This window comes from Musa acuminata, chromosome BXJ1-5 (genome assembly GCF_036884655.1).
Source record: "Musa acuminata AAA Group cultivar baxijiao chromosome BXJ1-5, Cavendish_Baxijiao_AAA, whole genome shotgun sequence".
Classification (NCBI taxonomy): domain Eukaryota; kingdom Viridiplantae; phylum Streptophyta; class Magnoliopsida; order Zingiberales; family Musaceae; genus Musa; species Musa acuminata.
In genome coordinates, this window is record NC_088331.1 from 10,837,687 (window position 1) to 10,861,049 (window position 23,363).

At 43.5% G+C, this 23,363-nt stretch overlaps 3 protein-coding genes and 1 long non-coding RNA gene across 5 annotated transcripts; all 4 read left to right on the top strand.

Moving 5' to 3' along the window:
• Positions 1 to 3,240: 3,240 nt before the first annotated feature.
• On the top strand, positions 3,241 to 9,886 carry LOC103984966 (protein TIME FOR COFFEE). Of its 2 annotated transcripts, none has more exons than XM_009402562.3 (14): positions 3,241 to 3,673; positions 3,760 to 4,152; positions 4,263 to 4,432; positions 4,542 to 4,827; positions 4,914 to 5,277; positions 5,353 to 5,395; positions 5,482 to 5,562; positions 5,646 to 5,895; positions 5,992 to 6,058; positions 6,128 to 6,203; positions 6,324 to 6,707; positions 6,809 to 7,415; positions 7,510 to 9,219; positions 9,316 to 9,886. In XM_009402562.3, the coding sequence occupies exons 1-14, from the start codon at positions 3,541 to 3,543 to the stop codon at positions 9,357 to 9,359; spliced, it is 4,608 nt and encodes a 1,535-aa protein (XP_009400837.2). In that variant the 5' UTR covers positions 3,241 to 3,540; the 3' UTR covers positions 9,360 to 9,886. The 2 variants fall into 2 exon arrangements, with proteins under 2 accessions (XP_009400837.2, XP_018681941.2); XM_018826396.2 differs by having other exon boundaries at positions 4,266 to 4,432.
• A 1,043-nt stretch (positions 9,887 to 10,929) lies between these two features.
• LOC103984967 (uncharacterized) lies at positions 10,930 to 12,688 on the top strand. Its single transcript, XR_001978099.2, has 2 exons — positions 10,930 to 11,233; positions 11,385 to 12,688. It is a non-coding gene; the product is annotated as an uncharacterized LOC103984967 (long non-coding RNA).
• A 4,735-nt stretch (positions 12,689 to 17,423) lies between these two features.
• Positions 17,424 to 18,292, top strand: LOC135673771 (photosystem I reaction center subunit II, chloroplastic-like). The gene has a single exon (XM_065183053.1). It carries the CDS (start codon positions 17,496 to 17,498, stop codon positions 18,117 to 18,119), a length of 624 nt encoding a protein of 207 aa, XP_065039125.1. The 5' UTR covers positions 17,424 to 17,495; the 3' UTR covers positions 18,120 to 18,292.
• Positions 18,293 to 19,831: 1,539 nt separating this feature from the next.
• LOC135673772 (small ribosomal subunit protein uS12) lies at positions 19,832 to 21,799 on the top strand. Its single transcript, XM_065183054.1, has 4 exons — positions 19,832 to 19,968; positions 20,600 to 20,755; positions 20,844 to 20,970; positions 21,434 to 21,799. The coding sequence occupies exons 1-4, from the start codon at positions 19,964 to 19,966 to the stop codon at positions 21,572 to 21,574; spliced, it is 429 nt and encodes a 142-aa protein (XP_065039126.1). The 5' UTR covers positions 19,832 to 19,963; the 3' UTR covers positions 21,575 to 21,799.
• The last annotated feature ends 1,564 nt before the right edge of the window (positions 21,800 to 23,363 follow it).

Consider the following 23,363-nt stretch of genomic DNA (forward strand, 5'->3'; position numbering starts at 1 on the left):
AAGAAATAGTTGGAGGAATATTGTTGCAATCATCTTGTATATTATATATATATATATATATGATCTAATTCATCAATTGATTTTTTTTTATATGATCGGTGAAAATTGTCTTCGATTTTCAATTCTCTTATCCTATCATGATAATTACCTACCTACTATATATATTCCCTCAACGTTACCATAAGCTTCTCTCGTAATAACTAACTCATGCAACTTCTTCGATGGTAGAACCATTATCACCAACACAAACCGTGATGGCCACCACATCGCTACAACCAACAGCAAAACCACCACTACCAATAATAGTTTCGCCATCCATGCATGACCGGTAAGAATGTCGTTACCTCCTGCTTCTTCCTGGGTAATAATTGTTTCCTCGAGCGACAACAAGTCTACGTTGGAAATAGCAACTCCACGAGGGGGTTATCGTTGTTGTGTCTAACAGTAGTCCTACCTCAGGCAATCGCTTGGCCAACAACGATCGAAGTTTAACGTTGTGTTTTTGGAGGATCATAAAAACATTTTCATCATCATCATCATCATATATATATATATATATAGCAAAGATCATATAAATTTTTTTATTATAAAATTAAAATACAATAATTCTATAACATGTTATATTATATAAATTATTTTTTTAATTTTTTGATATATTTTTATATTTGAAAAAAAATCTTACATGTTATATTAAAAATTATTAAACCTACGATCCACGTATTCTAATGATTAAGATATAATATCCACACTTATGAGATCGGGGATTGGAGGTACGTTTACAGGGATCAAACGTCGATCAATCACATCCTAATCTCTTGTCGCCGTGAAAGGAAATGGAAAACCCCATTCAAATACATCAAGGTATCTCACTCATGGCCACATCATTCCCCCTTCCAAGTTGTCTTCAAATATTCAGAATCGATTCTTCGTATCAATGATGGTATGTTTGTGTGTTGCTAACCCAATTTGGCTTAGTCTCCACCATCCGATCAATCAAACTGTGGTACGTAGCTTGGTGGACAGTCCATACAAAGATTGCTATGCGTCATGTTGGGAGTAATATCATCTTGGTTGATGTGCAACAGGTTTGAGTAATTGCAAACAAATCAAATCGAGTTAATGATTCAATAAATTTCAAATGAAATCGAATTCGAAGTCATATAGTTCGATTTTGATTTTAAAAAAATTAAACTAAAATTAAAATCAATAATTTTGATTCGATTTCGAATCGACTAAGAAAAATAAATAACTAGGTTCGATGGTATAATGGTTAGAACTAAATCAAGATTGGTACTTTCAGAATCGAAATAAAAAATACTTGAAATAAATATAATTCTAATTTCGAATTTGACAAACCAAGAACCACCAATTTGGAAATTATGAATCAGATCTTTAAAAACAATAACAAAATAAATATATAAATTAAAAGTAAAAAAAATAGATTTATATGATTATATATTAATTTATATAAAATTTTATTTTTTTTAATTGTAAATATTAGCAATATAAAAACTCTTATTTGAATCAACACAAAACCTTATATACACACTTCCACATTTATTATGAAAATAATTTTTTTTTATATCTTTAAATCTATCACAGAAATTGATATGAAATATATTATCATTCAATCATTATCGATTATATAAAATACTTACGAGAAGAAAGGATAAGTCACATTTCACCTATCTATCTACATCAATAAGAGTTCAAAATAAATGTTGATAAGACGTCAAAAAGACATTAGGGCGGTTAGAAATTATCCCCTCTTCAAGGCTTATATAAAAATATATTTCTAATATAATAATTAAGAACTTTTTATTTTTTTAACTATTCGTGTTCGCACTCATATATATTTAGTTACTAAAAAAAGAAAAATCTATTTTGACTTTGATCTTCGTTCAAGTGGTATATCGAGGGTTCGATATTTTCATATTGGAGATATCTCGAATAACTCTACACATACGAGTCTAGACTACGTCGGCTGAAAAAGACGTTAAGAACTCTTTTTTTTAATAAAAATAATTTTAAATATATTTCTTATATATCACATATTAAAATTTTAAAATGCATAACATATGTATATAAATTATTATTCAAATCTTATTTATATACTATCAATGTGAAATAATATGTTTCTAATTAAAGTATTATAAAATTTTACTTGACGCAGGCATCAACCCGTACAAATTGTATGCGTGACAATACTACTCCATACAGCATTGGAGACCTTAGAAGCCCTAATATAATAATGTAATCTGGCATCTGATTGCGGAGAAGAGGACATTTATATATCACATTTCACGTAAGAAGACAAAAATGCAATCCTCAGTTTCATTGTGTGTCTGAATTATTGTATTAGTACGGTTAGTATTATATATATATATATATATATATATACTGCCGATATAATAGAAATAGGAGGAAAAAGATATATAAAGACAAAGACTACGCTTTGCTGCACAAAAATAAAATTCATTATTATTATTATTATTGCACTATTATTATGGGAGCAGGCAGTGCGGTGAGTGGGGCCGGATGACGGTGCCACAAGCCACGTGTTCGACGACGACAACAATAAAAAAGGGCACGAGTGGGGGAAGAGAGAGAGAGGCCGAAGACGGGTAGCCCCTGGTCTCCGTGGGCCCCATCTCGGGCCCGCTTCGGTTCGTACCCGAAGCGCACCCCTCGCTCGGCAACGAGCCGAAGCACACACCCCGGAGCTGCCAGCTTGGCCCGGCCCGACCTGCCTCCGCGCCATCACCCAGATCCAACGGCGGTCGTTCTCTCTTCTCGGGTGATTGTCCGCGTTCCTGCCGTCCGACCCCCTCGCGCTCGCTTTCCACGTGGGCCTCGCGGGCGATCTTGACGGTGCGGGGACAAGGGTGGTGCTACGAAGCATCGCGGCGGGCAAACTCGCGCGACGGATGTAGCCGGTGAGGATGCTGGAATTCGAGGCGCAATTCACCCTGGAAGCGCACACGTGTCGGTCATTTTTCCAGTGAGAAGGCGACTAGGGCGGCGATTTTTAGAGCGAGCACCCGCGACAGCTCGGTCTGGTCCCTGGAGCCCGCAGCGTATCGGACGGTCTAAGTGTTGCCACGATGGCATCACCATGGTTGGACCGTCCGATGTGGAGGACGATCGGACGGACTGCGGACGGAGCCAAGGGTTGAAGGGGCGATCTGGATCGATGGTTTGTTCGGGTGAGCGACAAAACGTAAGGGAAAGCGGGTGGTGCTGCAGAAATAGGCGACGGAAGCAAAACCATAAGATAGAGAGTGGCGAAGCAGAGGAAAAGGAAAAGAGAGAGAGAGAGAGAAAGCACACGGAGTGGAGGAGGAGGTGGAAGAGATCTGGCGGAAAAATTCCTGCTTTTTTGGGTTCTGAAGGATTCCGGCGAGCTTACGCGATCTGGTCCGTGGGACGGGACCGGTATCGGGAACCATTTGGGCGGTGAACGGCGTCGGTTGGATTTTATGGGAGATCTGGCGGAGGGGATGAGGAGAAGCTGGTGATCTAATTGGATGACAGGGAGAGATGGAGAGAAATCGTGAAGCTCGGAGAGGGACCATTCCGGCGGCGGCGGCCAACGGCGTCAGCGTCGGCGTCGGCGGAGGAGGGTTGTCCAGGAGGAGGCAGAGGAACAACAGCGGCTTCAGAGACTCTCCTGGTTTGGAGGCCCCGGACTTTGTTTCCGTGTTTTTGTCTTCGTCTTCTCGGATTTCAACTTCTGTCACTTCGATATGTCTACTGCAGAGAAGGATGGAAGGATGGAGATGCCGGAGACGTCAAGGCTGCGGGATCGAGGGGTGAAGAAAGACCGGGATCGGGACAGATCTGGCCGGAGCAAGAGGAGGAGAGGGGACAGGTTGCTCCACGGGAGCAACAGAGATAGAGATGACGCCGAGGAAAGCTCCGAGGAGAGCATCGACCAAGATGAGGACGATGAAGACGAGGACCTGTCCGTCCCCGTCCGGCTACCACCGTCCTCGCCCCCTCTTCTAAATCCTTTGGCGGCTTCGTCGCCACAGCAGAACAACCATCACCACCAACACCAGCAGCAGTCGCGGAAGACGTTTCCGCCTAAAGTCGTGAAGTGGAAGGCAGATGAGATGATCGGTTTCACGGTACCGAGAAAAGCTCGTTCAGGTAGGCGATGAGGAAGCCGGGAGATGAGAGAACGAATTAAGAAGAGAAAAGGTTTTCGCTTTATTTTCTTCTCCCTTTTTTCTTATCCTTATCTCCTCTTGGTTCTGCAGCAGCTACAAAAAGGACACATGAAATGGCTCCAGTTTTAGGAGCTGGAGGTGGCGGCGGAGGCGGAGAGCAGATCACCCAGCAAACATCCATTTCTCCGTCGAGGCTGAGCCCCGCTTCCACCTCCCAACTCTCACCGTCTTCTTCCAATGGCTCCCTTCGGAAAAAGATGGTTGGTTGGACCAATCCTGACACCATGCACTACCTCTTCTTTCCCTGTGTTCTTATTTGCCTTCAACCGATTGACGTTTGCTTTCTTGTTTGTTGATTCATGGCATCAGAAGCCGATCAGCGGAGCCAAGCACCGGCCGCCAAAGATATCCAAATCGGCATCTTTGAGCCAAGATGAGATCGAGATCGAGGTCGCCGAGGTTCTGTACGGGATGACGAGGCAATTCGAGTCTCTTCCGGAGCAGGACAGCCACAAGCTGGAGGCACGGGATGTGGATGGCGGGTCGGGCAATGAAACTAAATCGAGAGTGTCATCACCAAGCTCAATGTCGCCATCTCCGGCAGCACTTCCGTCATCCAATTTACATTCTATTCCTACTCCGTTGCCTACTATTGGTCTGTTCTGTACACCAAATCGATCCTTTTCCTCTGTTTCACCGACATTTTTATTTCTTCGCTGATCGATGCAGTAATATCTGCAGCTCCGAAGAGAAAAAGGCCGAGACCTGTGAAGTTTGACGAAGAAGGCCCCACAAGTCCAGTGCCTTCCATTGCCAAAGTGGATTCAGATAACCAGATTAAAACAGAGGCTTCATCGCCAAGATTGGAGAAGAATGTTGCATTTAATTCCCTAAAAAATGGCGGTGGGTCCATTGATGTTTTGGCCTCTCAGGATGGGTTATCCGTTGTACAACAGCAGGAGTCAGCAAAGAAGGAGAAGAATAAGATTCAGGATTTGCATCCATTGACAACAGTCTCAAACATTGGGGACAAAATGGAAAACAAGCAAGAGCTCGTTGCACCTGTTAAAGGATCTGCTCGGACTGACTTGGATGCTACAAAGATGTAACTTCTAATTTGCAGTATCTTTCTTACAATTATATCTCGATTTGATTTCTTAAGCTACTCACAATGTTACAGATCCTTGGATAACCTGAAGGAGAAGTTGAAGATTGATCTGATGGTGGGTGGATGTGCTTCTTTCAGCATCTTTGTAAGTTTCTTCATTCAAGGGCTATTTAATTGAACGAATTTATGTGTTTATTGCAGGCACCTCCTCCAGGAAAGCTGTCTCCAGAGAGGGATGACTTTGAGCCAGAACAAAAGCCACAGGGCACAAACGTTGAAATGGTTGGAAGTTATGTTAAAATTTGTGGCAATAACTTGCAAAAGTTGTTTTGGCTCGACTCTAAAGTCACTTCTGCAATTGTTAGGGATCAAAAGTGAACAAGGATAAGGCAGAGGCAAAGCCTGCAGAGAGTACATTGATGAGAGATGAACGACAGATTGAGAAGTCTGCTCAGAAAGATATTGATCTGAAGAAGCAAGTAGTAATCACACAGAATCTTGACCTTCAAGTTGATTTGGGAAAGCCGAAGAAAGATGATAGTGGCTTTGACAAAGTGCAAATCCACAGGCAGCAAGTGAAAGATTCTAAAGTAGAGCCTAAACAAGAGAAGTCTGGTAATAAACATTTCCCAACCAATCGTTCTCATTCTTGTTTGATCTTTTCCATTTGGATTTCTATCTTTAGATCTGTTTCCTCTTTTCACATTTAAGCATCGGCATCCTCGCTCCATATGCCATTGACTGTTGGAACTTGGCCAGGGGTTTTTCCTCCCTTTGGGTAAGCAATTGTCTTATTTTTCTAAGACTTTCCAATTGGCGTTGGAGGATTCATCTTCTTCATCCTCAGGTACATGGGTCAAGTTCCATCTGTGCAAGCTGTTGTTGCTACTGATAGAAATGCAGATCCTTCGGGTTCCTTGCAGGTTTCTTCTCCTTACCCACGCACACTTTCTATCTCAAGCGCGCACATACATACCACACATGTGCATGCAAAATAATTATCTTAGGTAGGTTCTCTCTGATTCTCATAACTTCTGTTGCAGCCACCAGCCTTTCTTCAAATGCATCCCCGACCAAAGCGCTGTGCTAGGCATTGCTATGTCGCACAGATGATATCCAACCACCAGAAGTTTGCACGGATGAATTGTTTCTGGACTGCTGCAGCTGGAGCTACACCTTTGTACGGGGCCAAGCCATATAATCCTAATATGGTTCCACCTTCAGATGCTGCTATCCCTATAAATCCCATGCAGGGAAGCTTTCCAGGGGCTAACATGGGTGCATTGCAAGATACCAAGGGGACACCAGAGTTAACATCATATATGGGTAATATCACACAGGAGAAAATGCAAATCATGGATACTGCCCAGAGAAAGCCACTAATTCTCCAGCAGATGCCTCAGTCTGGATCAGCAAACAACACTCCGGTAAGGATTCTTTTCACTCATCCATGGCGGATCTTTTAGAACTGTTGGTGCAAGGAATAATGAAAGCCTTTCTTTTTGGACCCCTTCTTCTGTCTATTTAGCATGGGCCTGCATTCGTTTTCCCTGTCAACCAGCAGCAGGCCACAGCTGCTTCCAGTAGGCCTGGGACAGCAAAAGCTTCTGTGGGCTCTGGTGCTGAGGTGCGGGCATCTGGTGCCTTGAATTCTGCTGTGGGGAGCTGCGGGGGTGGTGGGTCGGTGAATCCAGTGAACATGAGCTTTGCTAGTTTGCCTCCTAATGAAGCTCAGTACCTGGCTTTTCTTCAGAACAATGTGTATCCTTTTCCTATTCCTGCCCATATTACAGGGGCTCCATCATTTCGAGGAACAAGTAATCCTCAAGCAATGCCCTTCTTCTACCCTCCTCACATGCTTCACCCATCACAAATACGACCGCAGCAGCAGCAGCAACCAGCAGGGCCACTACCTCATGTTCAACAGAGTCACCAGAGTCCAATCACTTTGAGCGGGCCTTCCTTGCAGAAACATCTGCAGCAATTACACCACATTGGGGGAGGTGGTTCTGGTGCTGCTGGTGCAAGTTCTAATGGTTTTCCAGCCATTAATCAGCAACAGGGCCTCCTGTCTCAGCATGCTCGTCCCAAGGAGTGCAATAAGGACATGGAAGATAACCTTCCCACTGCTAATGGTAAGACTTCTCAATCTCAGAAGGGCATCTTTTGCCGAACAATTTTTTAAGCCAATTCATTCTCAAAGCTTTGCTTTGATATCTACTGCTGCAGCTGCTAGAAAAATGTGCAATAATGGGGTTCATCGTGATAAGCAGCCAATTAATCATCAGGCACAACAAAAGCAGAACATGATGGTAGAGCTTACACCACCTCAAGCTTTTACAATACCCTTTGCATCCTTTGGTGGGTCTGGAACTGCAATACCAGGTCTCGACTTCTCTTCCGTGGCACAAAATCATGCCATTACATATAGCCTCCCAGAAATGTCTAAACATGGCTACCACCAGATTGGCACAGCTGCAGTTGCTGCAGCTGCTCAAGCGACAGAACAGAAGGTCCACCAAATGTCAGAAGATGGGAAATCTGTTGCCAGGGAGTTGATGAACACAAATGTGAGTGGTGAAGAAGGTAGAAAGATTATGACTGTAAGCAAAGGTCCACAGCATTCTCTTTCATTTGCAAAAGGAGATGGTGAATCTTCCATCTCATCTGTTCTCAATAACAGCATCATTGATATCTCTTCCCGGTCAGTAAACCCCATTCAATCTCCTGCAAATGGCAGTAGATCTGCTGACCGTTCTGCTGGCACGGCTACAACTACAACTCTTGTTCCCAACTCCCAACCACAGCAACAACATCTAATTCATCTTCAGCAGCAACCGCTGCAGATGCAGCACCATCCTGTATCATCTCGTTCAAAGCCCTCAGCCTCAAGCAACAATACTAATATCCATCCTGAGAGTCTGCCGGGAGGTTCTACCATTGCTAAGTTCCCTCATGCTCTAACTGGCTTTTCTCAGGCTCTTGGACAAGGTGGCAGCCCGATCCAGTGGCCTCAGGGCAAGACATCTGCTGGAAGAGGTGTGGATCCTTCTGCAGTCACACCTAGTCAGGTGATGATGAACAATGTTCTCCAACTGCAAGGCAGAACGACCCAACAGCCGTTTCCCGCCCAAAGCCACCAAACCCAGATTTCATTTGGCATGAATTCAAATAAAGTGGTACCTCCAGGGGGTCAACATCTCTCTGGAGCTTGTGGAAGTCCATCTCCATCATCTGCCACTATTGCTGTTGGATCGCCCTCAAGTTCAGTCTCCAAGAGTGCTGGTGGGAGTCCAAGTGCATCTGCAAGCATAAAACCCAGTCCTCAAACCTCTGCAGTTTTGCTTCATCAACAATCAAGTGTAAAGCAATCGGCATCAAGCTCTAGCTCAAAATCAATAACTATGGGTAACCCAAATGTGCTACCCATTCTTGGACACCCCCAGAAAGTTCCTCCGCCTGCCCCCAGCTCTAACAGTAAGCTGCAGCAGCAGCCTCAGCAACCAAAGCAGCAAGCTTTCTCCGAGGGCCAGCTGTTCTTCTCTAATTCGCACATGCAACAGGTCCAATGTGCTCAATCCGGTGGTTCTGCTCCCATTGCTGCTCAATACTATCAAAAGCGCCAGTCTGAATCACAAACACGACAGTCTCAACAGCAGCAGCAACAAAGCTCAACATCATCTTCCACTGGGATGCTTTCCCTTTGTGCCCCCTCCGCACTTACACTGGCTGGTGTTTCCGCCACATCTGATCCTGCAAAGGCCATGGCTGCGGCCAACAGCATGAAGGGTCTGCCTCCACCTAGCTTTCTTAATGCGACTCAGCTGGCTGCGGCTGCTCAGTCTGCCTCTGGCTCTCCTCGCCATCCAATGTCTGCTGCATTCACTTATATGTCTATGCCACCATTTTCCATGAAGCCATCGACTGATCACAAACCTGGTGATTACACTTGTCTTTTTTTCATTATTCTCCTGTATAGATCCAAAACTGCTTTATCAGACTGAGTGCTCATATTATCATAATATGTTCTACCAGGAAGTGACAATTTACAAGCCTGTTGGCAGCCTGAGAAGAGGTAATGTTGGATCGGACAATGATGCTCGGCCACACCAACTGCATCAGAGGCCTCTTTGGATAAGATTCTGGAATCAAACAAGAGGATTCTCCTCCCTCTTTCCTGGCCCATTGCCCTGTAGGTCTCTGTTCAAAGGTGTGCACAATTTGAATGTTCGAATTGGATAGGAAGGACAATGAGAAATGGGGGACAGCAGAAGGAAAGTGGTGGTGGGTAAGAACCAGCCAGCATTTTGTTTTGTTCTCAAGTCCCCTGCAGTCTTGAGACGAGAGGGGCAGAGGGACTAAGCACAAAGCAGCATAGGGAAGAAGATGACTGTACAAAAAATATCCTCCTATCTGGATTTTGTATAGTGCGGTCAAATGCTAACCTCAATTGTGTCCTGTTTCTTCTGTTTCATTTATAACTTAAAAAGTGAGATGATTACATTGAGATCATCATTACATGCTATTCCTCCATGGTTTTACATATAAACATCTGTTCTCCGATGCTGTTAAGATACTGATTATGCAGACTTGAGTGGTGTGTCAATTCATTTCGTTGCCATCTTTCATTTCTGTTGGCTAAACATCCTTGTGCTCGTTAAAAAATTTGTCTTTCTGTGAAGATGTGAAGCATCAGTTGTGTTTGCTTTGCACTTCTTACTGCAGAGAATAATGAAGGGTGATTGTGAATTGATATCATTGAAGATTCTCATGCACATATTGCAATAAATATTTAATTCTGAGGTATTTTTTGGTGCAGGTTATCAACACCATGGTTTCAAGTCCTAAATTCTCTTTTGCCAAACATTGAGAGGTGAAAACAATGTCTGGATGACTACAGGGTTGCTGTATTCTGGACAGTCTCCACGATTACTAGGTAACAATTTATGTTCCAATCAATATGCATTACAATACGTTTGCTGCAACGCTCTTTCTTGTGTTAGATAAAGTGAGATTTGTTGTGTTTCCTCCTGGCTTTTAGCCAAAGCTCTTGTTAGTGGGAAACGTATACCCCACTCATCAATCAATGTCTCCCTTTATATTTGATTAAGTTGTGAGGGTTGCACAAAAAAATTTGGCAGTTTGGACTGCTTTTTTTGGTCAGAGTTGGTATTTACAAACTTATGACAGATTCCAATAACATATTATTTTCATCCTATTTGTTAGCGATCTGCTGCTTTTCTTTCTCTGCAATAGCTCATTGCTATTCTTTGTCATCTGATTCGCCTTTATCCTGTTTTCGAGTGTCTTCTTGTGCAGATTGGTGGGATCAGAGAATTCATGGTAAGAAGTGGAATCTGTCTCTCCATCGATGGTAAGTCCATACTATTTCAATTCCATGATTACTTTAAATCCCAAGACACCATGGACACTGTTCACATGATCACCAAATGGTTCATGGTTTCTTCAAGCACAAGAACTTACCTGTGCACACCTTTCTTTCCTCTGGTGGCCAAAGCAGCTGTTAAGTGGACTGTGCAGGAAAGGTTCCCCGCCAGCTGAAGTCTGTGGAGGGGCCAATCCAAACATGGCTTTGTGAGGCAGATATCTTGTCCAGTGGCACAAAAATGAGAAATCTGAGGTAAAGCTGGTTGTCATTGGTAGAGAAATTACTAATGCTGCTGGTGGAGAAAGTAAATCCAACTTTTATCTTCTACTGTTATTGTCCTTGGCACAGGATGTGAAGAGATCTACCACGGCTTGTGTTGCTGAAAAGCTCACGCGAGGAATCCAAATGAGTGTTGCTGAAGCCCTTTAACTACAGACAGGAGCACTCGCACTCGCATTCGCATCATCGGCTGCTGCTTACGACCGAGAGCAGACAAAGGACTTGGGATCACGAGCTACTGGCGAGAGATGCCAATGGCCCCATCCTACCGAGGACCGTAGCCATGTGAGCTGTGGATGGATGTTATCCATACCTTGTGCTTTGATCTCTTCCCTCCTTGATCGTCATCCGGCTGAAATGGCCACCAATTCATTCTCGATTCATGTGTGTGTACCTCCTGCTGACTCATCGTGGTTGTGATTGCCTTTCACTGTAGGGTGTAGCGGCGGCCGTCATCTTGGACTTGAGCAGCCGAGGGGAAGAGAGGATGCCGGTGGAGGAGCGTGCAAGGATGCCGGTGGAGGAAGCGTGCACGCTCCTCCACCATCAGCCCCACCTCGTGGGACTCTCACTGCCGGACACCGAAGAAGAAGAAGGCGTGTAGCGAGTTGCAGTCGGCATGGTAAAAAATGAATGGGCTTAAAAGCACGGAGATGCCAGCAGTCAGGTGGCGCAGCGCTGCTCCACCGACCCCACGCACAGCTCAGAAGCAGCGATAAGCTGCAGTCGCAACACCTCGCGGTGCGCCCACTCATCTTTAACAGGACCAAGGAGACTGGAGCCATTTACATGCTCTGTTAGGACTGCCTACTTTCCATGTCAAAGTCGCTTGCTGGTACATCGATCAAGCCCACCAACCATGGCAGTCGGATTCCAACCATCATTTTGAACGTGAGCATCACCAGTCAGGGAGTACAATAATTAGGGTGACTTCGAACCCTCAGCTCACAGTGAAGTGGGGCTGGCTTCCTCGTGGGATGTAGTCGACCATAAAACGAGCCGCCTCCTCCTCCTCCTCCTCCTCCGTCTACCCAGACTTTGTCGAGTAGCGGAAGCATGCACGGAGGTGATCAGCCTCGGGTTTGATCCTGTCTCGCTGTCAGTAACAGATGAAGCTTGTCGTTTCCTGGGAAGGTCTTTTGCCATAAATGAGATGTCAGAATCCAAGAATGTTGCTGTTTTCCTCCTGGAAAGACTGAAGCCCAGCTGCGGCTCCAGACTTCATGAACAACGTACAAGGGTTTGTGACCTTCATGCCAGTGTACAGTTGTCGGTCGGGGCCGGTGGCATTTGGAGGGTTAATCGCCAGTATTCTGCAAGTAATGAATCCAGGTTCTGTAGCTCTGTGGGTTGCTGGTGGGATTCTGGGAGAACGGAACATGGGGAGGGAGTGCAGCAACAGCAGATGGTTGCTACTGCTCGCTGTTATCAACAGGAGAAACGAGATGTAGGTTTGAAGGGTGCTGCCACATGCTGTTGTACGTTGCAGAAGCCATTAGAGCTGCTTCCACTCCTTGATCGCGTTATCTGTTGCTGTGTTTGCGTCCTTTTGCCAAGGACGATGCCACACTTCCTGCTCTGGAATTCTGATGCTTGAGATACAGCCACTGGACGTCGCCGTATCTATTTGCTGGAGAAGGAAAAGGGGCACCGGTTGTTCTTCAGCTGTAGAACACCCGTAGGAGGAGGTGGAGGGCTTCTGTATACGACCGATTCTGAAATAAATATCTTATTGTGATATGATTGATCGATAGGACTGATGTGTCTTTCCCACGAATAAATATCTCAAGATATATAAATGTCGTCTTCTGATGCGAAGGAATGAGAAGCGACTGCTGTCCAGCTCAAGCATTAGCCCCGACCATGGCCCCACGGAGGCCCCTCTCCACCACATGCCAAAAAGAGACAAAAGGAGAATAAAGCCTCGTGGGGTGATGCGTGGGTGTCATCGAGGAATAATGCCATTGAGTGGTAGCTTTACCGACAACACTAGAGAGAGAGAGAGAGAGAGAGAGAGAGAGAGAGAGAGGAGAAAGTCGACAGTGAATCTTATAGATCACAACAAGACTGTTAATGTTAGGGAACAACGTTAAATTTCCTTTGTGATCCTTAAATACGAAGTCGGTTAAGTGGAGGTTTTATATGTGTGTGTGTTACTCTCTTGCACAGTACCTCCGTCAGTGACTCGGTTACGTGACATTCTCTGGTTGGACGGATTAGGTTACAAGTTCTTCTTCTTCTTGCTTCAGCTTCCTTACCTTGTTTCTTTTCATTATTTTCTCTTTCATCGGTGCTGAAGCACCTTCAAAATTCTTTTATAATTGTGCTGAAAGAAGAATCCTCCCGATTGTATCTTCGGATAGCTTTCCCAATGAAACCTGCATGAAGATCAAGAATACGTCTGGATTTTTTAGTAGGAATGTTTTTATTTACTTTTGCTCTAACAGTTAATACCTTAAATAGGTTCCATCTCATGACAAGAATGAAGCAAATAGAAAGAAAAAGAAAAAGGATCAAGGCTCAAGCCAAGTATGGCCACTACAATTTCACATCCTAATGAATGAAGTGACATTGATATAGAATAATACACACCAATTCATACAGTTGCATCATTTCGTCACAAACAGAGCTGATTTGCCTAAGATGTGCGATATTGTAACCCACAGAATCAACCCAATTTTAACCTCATCTAGTGCCTGAGCGGTTGCAAGAAAAAGAAAAGTAGATGAGCACAAAAGCTCAGGATCACACGAGCTTTTATCAGTGACTTCGCCACTTTGTAAGTTTAGAATGGTCATGCAACAAAAAGGGGTCCGAGATCAGTCCGCCGCACTCAAACTCCTGTAATTTTGTACCCATGCAACAAGCTGCTACTACACAGGCGATGATCCAATCATGGTGATAACCTGGGCCAGCCCTTCCCTTTTGTGCCACTCGGAGGTTCCCAAACCGGTATGACTGGTCTTCTGCATCTTACATCTTTGAATCTTTGTGTAGTGATGTTACTGATCTGCTACATGTCATGACTTTGCTTGAAGAGGAACACGAACATGACCTATTAGTGGCATTCAAACCAACAAAACAGTCAGATAGTACATTCCAAACCAATGCATCTAAAAAGTTCGCTTTGCTAGTTCTAACAAAATATATCAGAAGTAATGCCAACCAACTCAACAATTAAAACAGGAGTAGAAAACATATCAAAGAAAAAAAAATAAAATAATTTCGCCATCATCTAATCTAATAACTAGGACGTGGAATCTTCAGAGTGAGAAAATATGAAAAGATTATTTTGCCATAATCTGATCCGTGGAATTTCATACAATAAACAACTAGGGTGTTTTATCTTCAGAAATGACATGGACAAAGTAATCAGCTGTGCCATTATACACCGATAAGATCAATGGTCATCAGGTTTTCTTGTATTGAGCATGACTTTTTAGCAACATATCGTACCATTTCAGGATTTTCTATTGCACAAACAATGAGATAGTTTTCATTTTCATCGAGCAGAGTGGCTAAAATCAGAATAAACTGTCAGTGAAGTTCTCACATAAGATCATGAAAATAATTATTTTGGCACTATGTCACATATACAAATTATATATGATTCAATGGTCAGGCAGATTCCTAAAGTCCTCTATGGTATTGGAACAATTAAATGGTTCTTTTCACTAGCACAATTGGTGCTAGGTTCTCAGATTTGACTATCGTGAGTTCAACAAAGTGTCTACGCCAGTGAGGGTGAGATAGTGGCAGGCTGCAATCTCCTATATTCATCTAGAGAACCACAAAACATAAAAAAGATTTTGACTTTGTGTTTAAAGATGGTTGCATGCACTGCAACGTAGATGCGGGATCTGTCCGTATGTAGTGTCAGCTGCCATTCTACATGTTCTTGATGATAGTGACATCCTGATATACCTTTACACATCCTGTTAAGTTCCTTTTCCCCACTAAAATTTTCATCCAAAGATTTGCCAAAGGACTTTTAAAATGATACTCCTTGTATGTTGAGTTTCTAAATTAGGTCTAATTTGTTTTCATAAACATTGCAATTGTTTGCTGAGTTGTGGTACTATGCATTCAAACTATGTATTTTATATTCAAATTCTACCAGCTTCTAGAATACAGAAATGGCAAATTAAAGCATCTGCCAGTCCAAATGATCAACTTTTAAGTTGAAAATCAGTCACAGAGTATACAACATTGATGAGCCAGTAATTGCTCAATCTTGAAAGAAAAGATAAGGAGTTTTACAGATTACAGTTGTAGACAAAAGAAATCCTTTAAGGTCACACTCTTAATCTATAAATTCTATTGATATTTATGTAGCATCATATTTCAGGACCACAAGATTACTTCAATACACCGAGGAAAATATTTCTAGTGTTAGATTCATTGCTGGAAAGGAGATTCATAATTAAATACCATGCTTTGCATTGCAAAAATGAACAAGGTGGAAGGTCATAATAAATTGTTGTCAATTAGTTAGTTCAATTACAGTTCTCTGCAACCCAGCAAAAAGGGAAAAGTAAACATGGTTCATGGAAGCTTTGTTGGTTAATCATGTGCTACGTAATCTAAATGAACTGCACCATAGTTAGTATTGTGGGATAAGCGTATATAATGTAGATTAACATCTAAATATGCTTAAAGTTAGGGTACAATAGACAGCCTCTCTGCTAAGGGTAAGGCTCAATACAGACCTTAATTAGTTCAGGTACTGTCTGCAAACCTCCAGAAACTGTTTCCATCTTAATTTAGCCTTCTCAAACCCCTCCATATCAATGTTGTTTCAGTAACATCATTTTCATCTCACATTTATGTTACTCCAGGCCTCAATGGCTTTGTAGCAGATTTAGTTAACTTGATACAATTTCACATAACCTCAGATCTTTTTTGTAGGCCAAATTTCTTGCTGAATTTTGATTGTACAAGTCTATTTGATGTTTAAAGTATCATGTTGAGAATTTGGGGTTGTTTGATACCCTTTATCAAACAGATAAGCAGGTGGATCGGTGAAAATAGTTCAAAATTTGACAATTAATACTCGAGACGAGTTTTTTTAGAAGAATAAAGCATTTTGAGAACCCATGAGTGGTGATTGATTGGATCAGGAACAAATTTCTCGCTGAACTACTTTTGGTCGGTTTTTTCTCGAGTGTGATGATCATTTACAATTTCTTCTTCTAAACATAGGTTTGTAGAATCAGCAAATCATACTTTCAAATGGGTACTATTTCATTTTATAGAATTCCATGAAAACCAATACATCGGTTCTGAACAGACATGTCAATTCTATGTCACTGATATCCACTGATAGTATTCAACAGTTATTAAGCACAAAATACATGTTCCAATAAAAAAACAATTAATAACAGATCCACGAGTAGCTTCAGGAATATTGCCTGATCGATGGCTATACTACCCTCTATCAACAAAGTACATCTACTAGAATCAATATGTCATAGATAATATTGCTGAAACTGAAAAAATACAGTAAAAAACCTTAAAGATTATTGAACTATTGGATTGAACTAGTTTAATTAATATTTTTGTTAGATTAGATGCATGTAATTTAATGTTATAGTAACAATTATTTTGCATATCTAATACATAAAAATCATGATTATGTTTTCTCTCAGTTATGTTGTTAGAACTTTCCTAAAGCAAGTCGCTTGCTTTGTTCAAACAAGTGCCTCGCGCAATAAAAACTTCTAACAAGCAAAAGGCTTACTCGGTGGGCATCGGAGATAATGTAAGCATCACCACCAACATCAGCTCCATAATAGCTGTGATCTTCTAGTCGCCGCCATCGAACGAATTCTTCCGCATCTCGGAGGAGGGCAACAATGTGATCGCCGGGACTCCAGGCGAACATGGAGAGCCGGCGATGCCGAAACCCTATAGGCGGAGGAGGGGGAGTTCTGTGGAGCTGGAGGGAGGAGGATCATGGATTGACTGCGCGAACCAAGGCATTGGGTTCGGCGGATTTCCACCACGACATGTGGAAGGAGTGACTGGCGTTCCTTCCACGCGCGGCGACTCCTCCCCTGCGCCGCTGGTGGCTTATGCTGATTCCGCCCTTGCCGTGTCGAATTGGCTCCGACGCAGTCTTCATGTTGATTGAGGCTTGGAAAAGATTCATGTCCTTATTCCTCTTAATATTAAAATTTCCCATATATAAACATGATTAATATTGATTAATTGAATATAAATATATAATATTAATGTATCTGAAATATCCTAACCTTTAAAAGTTGTAATTAATTTTTGAACGATATATATATATATATATATATATATATATATATATATTATTGGAGGAAACAAAGGACAATATCACAACAATAGTCTGAGGGTGCGTGCGGTGTGGGCAAGGAGGCCTATCAAAATCATGCTCTCCCATTGGTCCAACTCATCCCACCCTATCCAACTCCAATCCTTCACCTCCTTCCCATGGACCTTTTCTCTCCCACACACTCCTCCATCTGCCATCTCCATTACCAGCAGCAGCAGCAGCAGCAGTTTCAGCACCAACGCCATGGCCATGTCAACACAAACCTCCCTTTTCACCCCTCCCACCACCATCCCGTTCTCCAAGCCCGCCGCCCCCCCCGCACTCCTCCCGTGGAAGCAAACCCCCGGGGCGAGGCAGCTCCGCGCCGCCAGCCTGCGGGTGTCGGCCACCGAGGAGAAGAAGACGGCGGCGCCTGAGGCTCCCGAGGCCCCTGCCGGCTTCACCCCGCCTCAGCTGGACCCCAACACCCCCTCCCCCATCTTCGGCGGCAGCACGGGAGGGCTTCTCCGCAAGGCGCAGGTGGAGGAGTTCTACGTCATCACCTGGGACTCCCCCAAGGAGCAGGTGTTCGAGATGCCCACCGGCGGCGCCGCCATCATGCGTCAGGGGCCCAACCTGCTGAAGCTGGCACGCAAGGAGCAGTGCCTGGCGCTCGGCACCCGGCTGCGCTCCAAGTACAAGATCAAGTACCAGTTCTACCGGGTGTTCCCCAACGGCGAGGTGCAGTACCTCCACCCCAAGGACGGCGTCTACCCGGAGAAGGTCAACCCCGGCCGCCAAGGCGTCGGCCAGAACATGAGGTCCATCGGCAAGAACGTCAGCCCCATCGAGGTCAAGTTCACCGGCAAGCAAGTCTATGATCTGTGACCACATACGTCTCCTGCATGCTTCCCTTCCCCGTGTCACATGATATCATATATATGAACTCCATTCGCCTTCTGTAATCTCATTCTTATCTCTACATCTCCTACACTTGTATTATTTCTCATCCAAACTCTGTGCACAACTTCAATTAAGCTGCTCATATGATTCCCAGATTACGACTGCTCGGAGTAAATAATTCTGTTAATTGGTTCGATAGACTTGGTCATATAGTCTTAATCATTGGTCTTCGCCGATCACAATCGAAGCTATATATCTCCACCGAATGCCATGCTTCTTACGAGAGACTCCATTAATTAAGCTGAGTGCAGGCATCCCTGTGAGTTTTATGCTGCTGGGTATTAAAGCATAGTCCAGCGGTCGGCAAACGTCGGCAATGGGACGTCCATCAAGAGGTCTTTATTGGCCATGATGAAGCCTTCTCAAGTGACGTTGACTGCAAATCCACTGCCGACTTCGTCTGTATGTGAGCATGGCGACTGCAACGCAAGCGAATCTTCATACTTGGGCTCTGAGGCAAAGGGATGACTATTGAGAAGGGAGGTGGACAGTGACATGGTACCAAGACAGCATGTAATGCATGAGTAGGACTGCAAGGAGGGGGAGTGCAGTGTGGCAGGAGAGAGGAACAGTGAAATGGACAACACCCAAGCCCAAAGCAAAGTGATAATTGCTTCCTCCTCCCCTTTTTCATCGCTCTCACTGCTCTGCTTTCACCGCCGCTGCTCCAGATGGGGAGGCTGCAGTCCCTCTTCTCCCCTCTGAAGAAGCTGTGGATTCGTTTGCATTCGGCACACAGGAAGAGTACTACGCTCCCTCCGCTGCCTCTGTTTCTTCATCTTTCTTCCGTTTTAGTTAGCGCCACGCCATGGCGTATGACACGGTTGCATTGACAGGGAGGGGGATACACATCCTGTACGAGGATGTGAAGTCGTGCCCGTATGAGGACGTGCAGGTCCTCTGGTCGATGCTGGTGGAGTCGCGCACGCCGCCGTTGCGATTGAAGCGATGAGGGCGTCGGAGAAGAAGAAACGCCTCAGATTTTGCGTCGCGCCCCCTTCTTCGACGTCATGTATGCTTGTGCCTCTCTGCTCAGAGAACATATCGACATATACGTTTGTACATAAACATATATATATATATATATATATATATATATATATATATATATATATAGAGAGAGAGAGAGAGAGAGAGAGAGAGAGAGAGAGAGAGAGAGAGAGAGATGAGAACGAGGAAGAAAGAGAGTTCTTACTTGTTCTTCTACATCTCTAAATACTACTCAATGCAATCTGCTCTCTCCTCTCCCTCTCTCTCATTATAAAGTGATGTTATTGTTTATGTGGAGGAATTACTGACTCTGTTTTCTGACATTGAGAACTTCTCCTCCTCTGTTCTACCTGTCGAAGAGCTGAATAACTTGTTAACAGGGATCAAATACCTATTGATCATCGCTCAGTAGAGTTGAGAACCTTCAACTTAAAAGGCATATTACCTATGAAATCACAAACAGATCTCTCATGTGGGTCTGTCAAGATCCAGCTTCTTCCTAAGGAGATGATGAAGATAATACCTACACTTAATTCTAGGTTGCTTAGAGTGCGTATATATATATATATATAACCGGGCCTCGAAATCGGCCCAAATGGTCCTCGTATTGGTCCGGTTGGGTCGATGTGGCAGAGCGGCCCATGAACAGGTTGACTTCGCGTGCATAAAAGGGACGGGAGCGGGGAGGGTTTCCACCACGCGCCGCCGATCCTTGATTCTTCGACAACCCCAAGAGGAGGCAGTGGCCAGAGGAAGGCGGGCGTCGAACGTTCGACAAGATGGGGTAAGTTTCAGCCATAGCCCGGTCCTGGATCTTGTTCCAGTTTCCTTATCGTTTTCTAATGCTACGTTCGAACTGTTTGTCTAGGGTTCTTATGGATCAGTTTATGTTTCTCTTTTTTCGTCGGGAACTCTATAATCCTTCTTGGATCTCATGCTTTCGCCTATTTAGGATCTTAGATAAGAGAACCGGGGGAGAAACCGAAATCGAGTTGATGTTTTGAAAATTCGAATCACCATTTGGATGGGGTTTTGAGCAATGGATGACTGCAATATGTATCTGTCTGTGTGTGTGTGTGTGTGTTTCTGAATGTTCAAAAGATCATCTTGTTTTGCCAAGCGTATATTTCAAAAAATTTGGCATATGGAGTTTGGCTACTTGGCACTTTTGGTTTGATTGGAAAAGTTTTTTTGTAATTATTGATGACTGTATGTATAATATTTAGAGATAAAAATGTTGTTTTTGATTATAAGTTAAGTTAGTAAATTCAATCAATTGCTTGTGCTTGAGTAATATATATGATCAGAAATGAAAACCAATTTTCTAGTGCGCCTCTAAACATAAGAGTGATCATAAAGAGAACTTGTTTGATTAAAGAGAAATGTCTTTTCATCAACTGTAAGCTCTGTTGCAGGAAGACTCGTGGTATGGGAGCTGGGCGCAAGCTCAAAACTCACAGGAGGAGGCAGAGATGGGCAGACAAGGCATACAAGAAAAGTCATCTCGGCAACGAGTGGAAGAAGCCCTTTGCTGGTTCTTCGCATGCCAAGGGTATTGTTCTTGAGAAGATGTAAGTTTTATAATGCTTATTTACTTTTCATTTTCTAATTTTGGTGTTGCTTATGTTTGGAGGACTGACATTAGATTGGCTCTTGCAGAGGCATTGAAGCCAAGCAGCCCAACTCCGCTATCCGAAAGTGTGCTAGAGTCCAGCTGATAAAGAATGGGAAGAAAATTGCAGCCTTTGTTCCTAATGATGGTTGCTTGAATTTTATAGAAGAAAATGTAAGTTTTAGATTCATCTAGCAATTCTATATGCCATTATGCTTTCCAGATGAATGGTCTATGCACTTGTTAGCAAGGATTTAGTTATAAGAGGTAGTATCGGGCTGGTCTTGTGCAAACTGATATGCACTGGTCAGTAATGATATGGCAAAGGTCTCATGGCAACCATACATCAGTCACATCGTGTTATGATCCTAGTCGATTGGATAATTGTTACATTAACTAATATGCCTCGAATCACATGTCGAAAATTACTTGAGCCCAAGTTGATGGTAGTGCACCGATCAAGTATTATTCCTTTTTTTTTTTTTTTTTGATATAGGACATGGTCTGAGACCGATATTAGTATCTGCTTCGAATAGTCTGTTTGTGCCCTAGATTAAATGCCTTGCTTGTCGATATCATCGGCTGATAACTTCAACTTCTAATAGTAGTCTGTTACTAAGCTGCATTGCTTTTGCAGGATGAAGTCTTGATTGCTGGATTTGGAAGGAAGGGCCATGCCGTAGGTGACATTCCTGGAGTAAGGTTTAAGGTTGTGAAGGTTTCTGGTGTGTCCCTGTTGGCCCTATTCAAGGAAAAGAAGGAGAAGCCTCGGTCTTAATAATGGATCTGCTAGAGTTTCCAGATGAACCATTGTTTGGCTCCATATTATGCACTTAGTTCTATATGACTCTTTCTATAGTTACTGATGAACTGCTTTTGAAGACGTGTTTTTTTATGGTTATTCATCCTTTAGCACTTACCCTCTTATGCCGATGGTAGTTTCTTTATCAAAACTTTTTAGTGCTGCATTCGCTTTGGAATGAAGAGATTGGTCATTATGTAATGATTATGCCCCCTTTTTTTTTGTTGAAACGAAGACAAAGGAAGAATTGGTGGGATTAATCAATGGTCCCGCAATTTTCATTGTAATGGAATGATGTTCGGTAGAAGAATCTCTTTGAACTGGGTTAATTATAGATTACATCTTGTAGTTAGTTTTAATTCTTACGTTTTAAAAAATTATATTAGTATTTCTATAATAATAAAAATAAAACATTTAGGTTTATTTATGTTAATGATTTTAGTTTTATAGATAGAAATATAAAAAAATTATAAACAATAATTTTAATATTTGGTGGTGGATAATGTTGTTGTTAGTGGATGATGATTGTTGGTGTCGATGTCGACGTAGTTGCTTAATTGCCTATGATGATCTTATCGCAATGCCTCTTGCTTTCACGAGGAGCGTGCCATCGATATCATAGTCGCCCATCTTGCGTTGATGTTGTTGCAATTGTTGCTCGAAACTATGTCGACGCAGATGGTGGTGGCTACTCCCTGTCCCCTTGTTCCTTTGCCATCTCATTCTCTTTGGAGCGACGCCTCAGAATCCCCAGATCTCTCTTCGACCTTATTGTAACTGAGGACACCCTCTCCTCCCCCACCCCCAATGCTACTTTCACTTCGTTGCCTCCCTCAACTTGTTCACGGCCACGCTCGCCCTATACTCCAATGGCCTCTTGCACGACGGTGACGATGTGGATGAGCTCTGATTAGTGCCCAACGTCACGCCACAGTGAGCAGTGTCCATCGTTGATCCAGAATTGACGTGGTAACGGGGTGGGGGGGAGGGGAAGGGGAGCGATGGGAGCTCCAACGACCCCATCTTTGGGTTAGCGTTGGGATTCACCCAATTGATCAACGGCAAGGCGACCATTTTCGCTGTAGATATCGTAGCGGCCACCACTATCTGCGTTGATGTCGACGCAGATGCAGAGCAACGCGAGGTGAGCAACGATAAGGTCAGTAGCTTACTCCTCGTGGAGGCGAGTGGTATCGCGGTGAAACTAAACGTAGCTAACTAAAAGAGGGTAATATGTAATTAGCCCCTTTGAACCTTTGACAATGTCAACGATCAAATGACTGTTCAAATTTTGTTTTCTACGACCGAACTAAGAAGTAATAAGCTAATCTCGCATTTCCTTTAGCAATAATAATAATATCGGCTTTCATTTTATACGATCGAGCTAAGAGACGATCCGCATAGGTATTTTTATTATTATGAAACGATTGTTATTAATGGCCTGCCTTACTGTCACGACCTTAGCTGGAATTGCCTAAGGCGTGAGGCACCCTTGCGGCCAAAGACTCGAAGCTAGCGTGCGTTGCCAAAGTCGCGGGTCACCCGTGCGGCAAAGACGCGAACTTAGCTTGCGTTGCCTAAGTCGCGCTTCGCCCTTGCGATCTTGCTCCGCAAGGATCAGCCACTTTGTAACCTCTCGCAGGTCCCGAAGGACCTGTAAAAGAGAAAGAAAGTTAGATCGAAAGAACGAGCAACGGACAAGTCCCGAAGTCTCGCGAAAAGGGAAGCTTTACAAGCAAATCGTCGAACACCTTGTGTGCACAAG